Raw genomic sequence first — 10,368 nt, forward strand, 5'->3', positions numbered from 1 at the left:
GTTATTACTGAAAAAGATCAATTTAGGTATTTGGTGTAATTTGTCACTCGTGATTCACTGTAAATTTTTCATCTGACCATTTGTCATAGAAATTCTGATGCCCGTCAAACCTACTGTAACAACGAGTTGGGCGACAAAATTAGGTGTGTACTGTAGACTCAAATAGACAGTACCCTAATTTTCGGACTATAAGCCGCTACTTTTTTCCCTCATTTTGAATCCTGCGGCTTATAGTCCAGTAGGGCTTATTTGATAATTTATTTGGGTCAATATGTAACACTGTTTGACAGCGGCATCATAAGAACGTCATAATTATGACACGACACAACACTATCATGGGCATTACTGAATTATTATGACAGATGTCAAAATGTGCCATGTTGCATATTATGTCATCAACTCCATTTATGTCTAGCTCAGATCTTTTACGTCCATTCAAAAGTGAGATAATTTGCTGGATGACACTAACCGACATCTATTATAAGCATTCAATAATGCCTATGACAGTGTCATGTAATTATGACCGTATTATGACACCACTATCCAAGAAAATGTTACCAAATACCATAACTAGCAATTAATGAAACTGGAACTGTAACTGAAGAAATGATTAGCACAGGACATGAATTTTGAATGGTTTTACATTTGTAAGTGCCGCAATGCATGCTAGGAGAAATGTTGGATTACAGTGTTGACAGCAGGTGGCAGCAGAGGTTGACTGTCTCCCCCAAGGGAGCAGTGATGGCCAAATGAGGTTTTTTAAAACAGTAAGACTTTGCACCAAATTGGTTCAAAGCTTAATGGTGGTTCATTTGGTTTCATGACAGTCTTATGATGCCATTGTCAAGTGAAGTGTTACCAGTTAATATCTTTTGGTGTAAATATCCCCTAATACAATGAGGACAACTGCGGCTTATAGTCCAGTGCGGCTTATCTATGAACAAATGCCGTTTTCGTGTCAAATTTGGTGGCTGGCGGCTTATAGTCAGGTGCACTTTATAGTCCAGAAATTACGGTACTTTGCCTGCTTCAATTAAGCTACTTTTTAATGTTTATTTTTTGTTCTTGGGGAGGACACAAAATTACTGTTATTTGGGAACTGATCAGAATGAAATTTTGGTAGGTTATAGTCTAGGGATGTCTGCTCTTGGTGAAAGGTTTTGAGACTCTTTACCTTTCAGTCGAATGAGAAAGAGTGGAAAAAATGCGAGTGGAAACTCATTGATCCTCAGCCTTTTTTTGGTCTTAGGGCTGATTAGATTTCCTCCACCACTAATTCACGACTGCACCAATGGAAGCAGAGGCTTCTGTATGTTTTCTTTCCATTTGTCAGTCTGTGTTCAAGATAACTTTTATTCTTGATTTATCAGACTTGCAGGATATGTTTGTAATATGAAACTGAAGCAGTGATCGTTTTGGGGTAATGAGGTCAAAAGACACAAAGACTTGTACGTTAATGTTCATGATACCTCAAGAACGAATAAAGGGATTATCAAACTTGCAGGATGTATTTGTAATATGAAATGGAAGTGATTCTGTTGGTCTAATCATGTCAAAGTTGACAAAATTTTGCGATGTTGATCCCTCGCAACTTCGCGCCCCCAGTTCATCGTGGATTTTTTTTTTTTTTCAATTTTTTTTTTTTTTTTTAATGCATATGAGTTGTCCCCGAGCTGATCGCGTAGTCTCACTCTTGCTCTGTCCCTCCATCTCCCTGCTCTGTTGATCAGGCAGTGACTGCAATGGAGTTGCTAAAACAATGATTTAGATGTTTAATGTTTGAACTTGCTAGAGCAGCAAACTTCATAGCGCTGCATGTGTCAATCATCGTTTAACTTGTTAAAACAGTTGCTGTAGCACCTCTGTGTAAGTAAACAGCTTGAGCAGATTTGAGTGGACTCACTCAATGAAGCATTTAATAGAGCCAAGCATTTTTCTGCTTTATTCTTTCAAAATAATTCGGTGGGACAGTAACATGTTTAAAACAATAATTGCTACATTTACTTGGGAGAGGGGGTGAAAACAGCTACTTTGCAGTTTTTCCACTTATCGCAGCGGGTTCTTGTCTGTATTACCCGTGAAAAACGAGGGATCACTGTAATTGTTTCATACTTAAAGGGCTTAAAGACCAAATGTGAAGTAAGGTTGGCCAACCATGTTTTTGAATAATATCAATGGCTGAACAATTATAAGCATATTTTCGTTATTTATTTTTTTTAACGCAACCCTTCCAGATTTTGTTCAACCCATAGCAACGCCCTTGACAACGAAAATGCTTTTCTTCGACAATCTTCGGAAATTACACCACAGAGGGGACTGCGAGGGAAGTCCGCCATAGCGAACAGTATTGCTTCTCGGTAAGATGCCACAGCGGTGTGTGGCGATGTATTGTTGTCAATCTAAAGAAAAGTTGTATGAGTGGCCGAAGGATAGCAGGGCACGTAAATGGACATCTTTAGTTCGCGCAAAGTGAATGAATTTCACGGCATCATCGAGTAGTGTTCTCTGCTACAAACACTTCAAAGATGTCTGCTTCTTCAACCAGTCTGCTTATGATCAAGGATTTGCAAAAAAAACTGTGATTTTTGGATAGATGACTTTGTCAAAGCAGAGCTGCCAACTGTTGTGGAATGAACAGTAGGAGGTAGGGACGTTAGCCGAAAGGTAACTCAAGGCAAAACCACAATTATGTTGTGGAATGAACAGTAGAGGCTAGCGACGTTAGCCAAAAGCTAACTTGTGGCAATCCCCGATCATAGTTGTATTAAGTTCATTTTGCCTACACTTATAAATTCGTCAAAACTTTTCTTTTATCCCATGCAATAGTAGGTGGTTTATTTACCTGACATGTTTTGGTTAACACTTCCGCCTTCGTAAGAGGGTCCGAAGGCGGAAGTGTTCGCCGAAACGTCAGGTAAATAAAAGCTAATGTCGCTAGCTTCTTCTGTTCATTCCACAACATGATCAGGGATTCGTCAAAACTCTTTTTTTATCCCAGGAAATAGTAGGTGGTTTATTTACCTGACATGCTTCAAATAATAAAAATAATAACAGCTTATATCTTACCAATCTTGTAATCTCGATGGGTCTTGTCTCCATTCCATGTCAGGTAGTCTGGGCACATTGTTTGCATCCTGATTAGCGTCTGGCTAATACACGTACGGTCCAACATAAAATTCCAACCTCCTCCTCTTCCTCCAACTCTTCAAAAACTTGGATCTCCTCAATTGCGCTCGATCTATTGCCTATATCGTGTTTGAATCATTGTTTGAAGGGCTTTGTATGGCGGCCGTATGCCATCCCTGTTCTCGGTGTGACGTATCACTACCGGGTTCGTCCCCTTTCAGGCTCGAACTTCGAAAAACGCGATTATTTTGTCTAATATACAACATATAAATTATTTTTTTCATTCTTTATTTGTTGGACAATATTTAATTACATTAATTGTGACCCTATTTGGCATTTTATTAAATTCACATTTGGTCTTTAAGTGCTTTGTATTTGGCTGATTGGACGGTTTGCTCTCCTGAGTTCTCCTCCAGTTGTTGCATGTAGGTTCCAAGTTGGCCAGTAGAGGACTTGCCCACGCTCCAGTTGTGCTTTTCATGTCTTTTGGCTGATGAGACGTTTTGAGAATGGAGTTGAGCGGTCGTAGTTCATTTTGAACTTGTTGAAACAATATTCTTGATTGTTTTTTTTTCCCCTTAAAGAGCAGCAATTTGTGTGACATTGTAAGTTTGGACATGTGCATTCAAAGATTGGAAAAAGTCAAATGTGTTGCCCGTAGTGCATTTTGGGTTCATCCTTAATCTCACATGGGAGCCAAAAAATAGTCAAAATGTGAAGGAAAAGTTGCTTCTTTAATTTGTCAATAGTTCTGTTTACTGGGTGGATAGTAGATTAATGGTAGTTTTGTGTTTATTTTTTTCCCATTGTTAAAAGAAAACACTTATCTAGCTGTTTAACATGGAAATGAGTCCTGAGCTTTCTGGAGTTTCTGTTGAGAAAGTGATGGGGGAAAAGCAGCACTAAAACGAAACATGTTCTGGGCAAGTGTAACACATTCCACATGTGGAGTGCATTAAAACGTCAGCCTGGCAAAAATGTTCAGCTTTAACCAGATTTTTTTGCTTAGGACTGACAACGAAGCCACAGCAAAGCACTTAATGCAACTGTCGTCTTTTCCAGTGCCATGCTTTAGCACGAAAAGGGCACAAAGTAATTGAAAATGTGTTGTTGTATTTGAACTCTCCTACTAAATTAAATATAACACTAGTAGTGGTCCTTGGGGAAAAAACACAGCATGGTTTAGCTTCTTTGTGCAAGTTTTTAATCAACCAAGGAAAGCAATACAGAGACTATTTTGACGTGATGCTGGTCATCACAAGCGTTTCGCCATGCTGATTTTTGGCTTTGCAGATGTACTTTCCGAAATCAATGGTTTCCATGTCCTCCACAGTGAGTACGCTTTGTGTTATGCGTATCGTTTGACCTCGCCCTCGATTCACCAACCTCCATGATGTCTGGACATGAACAGGACGCCGGCCCTACAACAAAAAAAAGCATTTCCCGAAAGAGATACGACTATACAATATGCATGTGGTATAGAACACAAAAACATGCACTGTAGATAAATATTTTAGTAGAACAAAATGCGTTTAACAAATATATATGAAAATGAAATTATAATAAATATTCTTGCTCTTCAAAAGTATATAAAGGTCATAAGCGGATTTTAAGGGGGGGGGGGTGTCCTGGTGACCGAAAAGTGTCATTGCATGAAATTGACTTTCCTATAATTATATAAAAGTTGCAAAGAAATAAAACTGCAACAAAAATGAATGAAATGAACAAAAAATATATATATATAATTGGTCAAAATTATTTTTCGAACAGATCATGTGACGAGCAACTTAGACGGTCATTTCCTTTGCATGTAATTTTCCAAACTAAAATATTAGGGGAGGGCAATTTAATTTTTATAATGATTTTTTTTTTCCTTTCATTGAAAATATATATTTTTGATTGAAGCAACTTTTTTGGGGATTAAATGATTTAGGCACAAATGTCCTACCCATAATATGGCCCAAACACAAATAGGATTGCTTCAATCAAAACATTTTCGATGAAAAATTAAGTGTTCAAATGCAAATTTTTCAATCTCAAATATTTTTTTCGCATTCAAAAACTTTTTCCATGATTGAAATTTTTCTTTTTTTGATTGAAGTGAATTTTCTTTTTGAAAATCTATAAATATATTTTTTGAAGCAACTTATTTTCTAAAAAATGTCCTTGCCAAAATGTGACCCGAACACAAATCAACATTACTTCAATCAAAAAAGGTGCTTCAATCAAAAAAAAAAAAATCAAAGAAAAATAGCTTTCACATGCATTTTTTTGTTTCAAATTTATTTTTGCATTCAAACTTTTTTTTTAATTGAAGCGCCCTTTTTTTTGGTTGAAAATATTTTGATTGAAACAACTTTTTTTTTTTTTTTCTAATTGAAGCAACTTTTTTTTTTGATTGAATAATAGACAAAATCTTCCTCCATATGGTTCAGCCCAGAGGATACAATTTTTGACTGGGGTAACTATATTGGCACGACACCGGCAGGCGTACCAAATTCGATGGATGACGATATTGGCAAAAAGTATTGCCCAAGCAGCCTGATTTAGAATTCCCCTCAAGAATGAAGGGAACCAAAAAAACGCTTATTGTCAACTTATTATTATAAATATTCTTGTAAGTTAATTTCATTGCTGACACTGCGTTTCGGGGTCATCAACATGTTTTGCCCCCCTTGCCCCAAAAGTCAAACTCCGCCTATGATAAAGGTGTATGCAAAAAATGCATAAATGTGTGTGGGAAAGCCGTGATGGCTTTAACATTGTTAATGAACCAAATTGCACAGGTTAAATCTAACATATTTGCGGAGGCGTCGTGTACCATTAGGCAAACCAGGCAATTGCCTAGGGCCCCCAGCCAGCAGGGGCCCACCAGATGGCCAACAGATTTAGCACACGCAGCTTTGCTGCACTGTCGCAGCGACAAGTGAGGCATTGCCAGTGAAAGCCTTCTGTCTGAGTTCCCTGAAGGGGCCCCTTCACTCGCGCTACACCCCCCCACCCCTCACGTGACTCAAAGTGAGAGTGAGTGGTGATTTGGCTTTTTTTTTTAATTGGCGTATATCCAAAATGAAAAGTTATCCTTCTGGAAGCGACAAAAGAAAAAAAAAAAGAATAGGAGAAAAGGAAACAAGACAGCGGTGAGTGTACTATGTTACTGTAGTTTTATTTCCTAATGTAGTAGAAGCCGGGTACTTTGAGTGTCCTAAAAAGTGCTCTATGACACCGAGGTGTTAATTATTATACTTTTATTCAATATGCTATTGCTTCAAGTCCAACTGTCCCCCTTACTTGCACACGCTCGAAGGGCCCCATGTTGCTTGTTGCCTGGGGCCCACGGGGACCCTTGCTACGCCTCTGCATATTCGTAATGATTTTCTACAAAAGATATCTTCAAACTGAAATGACTAATTTTTGTTTTGAGCCTGGTGTTACGCTTACCTCTCCAGGATAAGACCAGGTAAAACTCACGTCGACGTCTGGCTCCCCTATCACACTGCAGGTGACGTTGACGTTGTCACCTCCACTGACCAGATCAGATGAAGATTTCAGACTGACAAATGGTGGACTATTTGGCACTGTTGAGAGCAAAAAAAACGGGTAACAATATTCACGACCGGCTGACCTTATCTTAGTTGGCAGTTTGTACCAATAGACCCTACCCACGTGACGTCACAACTCCACTCCCCTGAATGGTACCGCCCAATTGTCCGTCAAAACATAGTGTTAACCTGTTACGGCTACGTACATTCCTCCTATTTACGGCGTGTTTTTCTGCTCCTTAACATTAATAATCAAAATGGTGAAGGCGTGTGTGGCTGTTGGTTGCACTAACAGAGAAGATGGAAGGAGAGACTTGAAGTTTTACCGTATTCCGAGGGATCCAAAGAGGAGAGCGAAATGGACGGCTGCAATTCGACGTGAAAACTGGGCACCAAAAAATCACCACAGACTATGTAGTAGTCATTTTATATCCGGTAAGATGCATTTAAGATATACTTAGAGGGTTTTGGGCTGACAAATAACCACAATTAAGATCATTGCTAGGCTAATCGCCGACAACATACACGTATGTATGTAGTGAGAGTGCTATCGCTAAACCATATAAACATTAAAAGCCTTAACTCCATTGACAAACGACATGAAATACATTAGACTTGACAGTGGATGTTAGCAATAACAAAAGATTTTGAATTGAAAATTTCGTAACTCACCTTTCCAAGCACAAGATAGATTCCTGCCAAATTTTCGTGGATGAGGACCTGTTTCACCCAACCAGCAACGAAGTATTTATAAGCCTCCAAGCTCTTGAAGTTTTTCAAATTTTCGTGAGAATAGGCTGATTTTGTGTGGACAAGATAATATCAGCGTAGCAGATGTCAGGCAGACAGGGCGAAGACAGTGGGTCGAAAAACATCGATTTGGGCATCAAATATGGATCTGGTGACTGTATAGAACGAAGCTTTTCCACATAACGCCTTTTATGCAACACATCCAGTGAGTTTACGGCATCAGAAAGCACCGGGTCTTCCATGAAATGCATTTTAAATTCCTCGATCAATTGAAACCAATGCTAATACAGAGACAAAATGACGGACAAGTGGGCGGAACCATACAGTGAGCACGTGGTTTTGTGACGTCGGTGGGTAGGGTCTATAAACGGACATCTGACAAGCACAAGTGAATCCAGCTTTACCCTCCACATAGAGCAGCTGGTATTTAGTGGAGACTTGTGGTGTTCCGTTGGTCACAGCCCTGCAGTAGAACACCCCCTGATACTCGACGCCGGGCTTTTGCAGGACAAAACCTTTGGCTGGGTCATAGTTCACCAAGGTGCCATTGGAAAGTATCTCCTCAGGTGGAACTTCCCTATGGAGCGACACTTTGGCCTGTGGTGTGGTCACGCGACACGGCACCACAGCCGCCTTGTCTGGACGCAGGTACACAATCTGGAAGTGTATGTCTGACGGGACAAACAGGTTGTCCTTGTCTGTAACAGATGCACAGATGTGTTGACCAAGTTGTTTTTTTAATTGCATGGTTTTAATTCATATTACCTGAAAAATAGATTTGGGAGGAATACACATGTTCGTGGTCCTTTTGGCAATCGCGGCCATCACACACCACCACCCAGCAGCTGTACTGTCCAGTGTCGGCAGCTGAGGGTGACGTCAGGATGAGCTGGCTGTACTTGTCGCTCTGTATGATGCTGACGGTGACAGACATGGGTGTTTTACATGGTGAAAACAAATAATTACCATGGGTGTACTGCTCACCTGAGACGAGAGTCATTGAAGGTGTCCAGGTAAGAGGGATAAGACCATCCGATGTTGCTCCCTTTGCAACGGAGCTCTATATTATCCCTGGGAGTCAGAATCGTGCTCTGACCCAGACGCAAGAAACGGCCCTTTTCCAACACCTGTGTGAGCAAACTGTGGCTTCTCCCGCCCCCTTCCTTCAGTTTAGGGTGACGAATTTTCCCCCGTTTCCCTCCTACTCTCATGCGGTTCTCACCTGCATCCTTTCTTCTCTTAGCTTGCTGACAAGAGCCTTGAAAGAGAAAGGAGGGATATCTGGAAAATTGCTTGCTTGCGCAGTAAATGCTCAGTGTTGGGAAGATTATAACAAGTAAGTAATGAAATTCCACAGGTAAGCAAATTCATTGTAAACAAGTGAGTGTCATGTAAGTTTCATAACTTTGTAAACAACTGCATGAGCAAAGTCCAGTTCACAACCACATTTTGCAATGTACTGAACATACAATTGCAAGGAATTTTGTTTAACATTTACAGTCCATGACATCATCAAATACAATATGAAGAAATATCTGTACGGAAGTAGCAAGGCAATATACTATATCAACAACAACCAGAAATGCCGCCAGCTGTGATGCACTGCTGGATTGAATTATTATACGTATTCCAATTTTATTTGCATTTTGCACAACACACCAACTTTATTTGTTTTGGCATTTCTGTAATATGTGAAAAAAAAATAGTCTGCTGCTCTTGGGGTCTTTTTTCAGGTTCCAACAGCTGTAACAACATTGGAGCAGAATGTTTGAAATCCTTTTCTTCTGGCACTTGTGGCCAGCTTGATTGTCACTTTTGATGCTGTTTATTTCATCTCCGTATGCACTGAAATAAGCCTACAATAACAATCTTTGTATTGGCGAGAACATGTCGTGAGTTCTATTTTACGATGGAAGAATGAAGGACAGCTGCTGGTTAAGGTCGACAGCAAAAGTAGGTTTATCAAAAACATCTGCAGTGTAGTGAAACCACAGACTGAAAAAAAATGCATGTGTGATTATACATCGGTGTAAAAAAGTTTTTTTTTTTTTTTTTATATATAAAGAATTTCAAAGGTTGGGTGAGCCAGTGTTCTGTCAACGGCTTTGGATAAGCGGTGAGGCACTAACAGTATTAAACAGGGCATAGGTGTCAAACTACTTTATGAACTATATGGTTTCATAGTCAATAACATTGTGGTCCCGCCTATACCAGGTTCCTCATATTAACACAAATACAGTATAGTCATCTATTTTCTATCATTCAAATCATTGGAATTGAGATGACTGTTGCAGCAGACTTACCATGTTGGAGCTCCACCCAAAACAATGCCAGACAAAGTACAACACAGAGCTTCATGCTGTGCTGCATGCTGGTTCCCAAGGATCTGCAGGGCAATTGTCTTCCCAAGAGGAGGTGTTTAAAGGGACTTCGGAGTTGTAAAGGAGGTCAAATTCGGATGTTTGCCGGAACTCTGCAAGCTCCAGCTGCATTCTTCAGCTCTCCAGCTCCATCTCTCCTCAAGAATGAGAGGGAAGGAAAAATGGGAGGAAAACTAAGGGAACTTCTGTTTGCTCCCTCTGATCGCTGGGACCTTCTAGGAAAAACACATCTTTGACGCTCTCTGCTGGCCAACAATGCTCACTTTTCCTCAGCTTGCCTTGAATAATGGTCCGTTTTGTACATAGAGGAAGGAGGCAGGCAATATCCCATCTTTCTCACCTAGGTTATGAAGCGCAGTGTGTCAAGATTGAAACCTTATCCGTCAAAGAAAAACGTTCAAACCTGAATTCTTTTTTTTTTTTTTTTACACTTGTGTAGGTGTGCCATGGCATACTGGGTGGGATAAATTTCTTAGATGTGGAGGTCTGAAGTTTTGTGAGATACTTGGAGACAGATCATGCCCTGCAAATCCTTGTTCAAAATATGTTTGATACCACAGCAATCCAGT

At 39.9% G+C, this 10,368-nt stretch overlaps 1 protein-coding gene across 1 annotated transcript; it reads right to left on the bottom strand.

The window, feature by feature from the left end:
- Nucleotides 1-4,317: 4,317 nt before the first annotated feature.
- pdgfrl (platelet-derived growth factor receptor-like) lies at nucleotides 4,318-10,291 on the bottom strand. Its single transcript, XM_057850646.1, has 6 exons — nucleotides 9,722-10,291; nucleotides 8,403-8,676; nucleotides 8,184-8,335; nucleotides 7,823-8,116; nucleotides 6,568-6,704; nucleotides 4,318-4,547 (listed from the first exon to the last, which is right to left on the bottom strand). Exons 1-6 carry the CDS (start codon nucleotides 9,786-9,788, stop codon nucleotides 4,359-4,361), a joined length of 1,113 nt encoding a protein of 370 aa, XP_057706629.1. The 5' UTR covers nucleotides 9,789-10,291; the 3' UTR covers nucleotides 4,318-4,358.
- Nucleotides 10,292-10,368: the final 77 nt, after the last annotated feature.

This window comes from Corythoichthys intestinalis, chromosome 11 (genome assembly GCF_030265065.1).
Source record: "Corythoichthys intestinalis isolate RoL2023-P3 chromosome 11, ASM3026506v1, whole genome shotgun sequence".
In the NCBI taxonomy this organism is placed as follows: Eukaryota; Metazoa; Chordata; class Actinopteri; order Syngnathiformes; family Syngnathidae; genus Corythoichthys; species Corythoichthys intestinalis.

Bases quoted from the DNA above. Each gene is read 5' to 3' on its own strand.
- pdgfrl (XM_057850646.1), bottom strand. From the start codon at position 9,788: ATGCAGCACAGCATGAAGCTCTGTGTTGTACTTTGTCTGGCATTGTTT. The intron at 8,677-9,721 runs GTAAGTCTGCTG...TTCTCTTTCAAG, and splicing joins TTGGGTGGAGCTCCAACATG to GCTCTTGTCAGCAAGCTAAG. The intron at 8,336-8,402 runs GTGAGCAGTACA...TGTCACCGTCAG, and splicing joins TTCAATGACTCTCGTCTCAG to CATCATACAGAGCGACAAGT.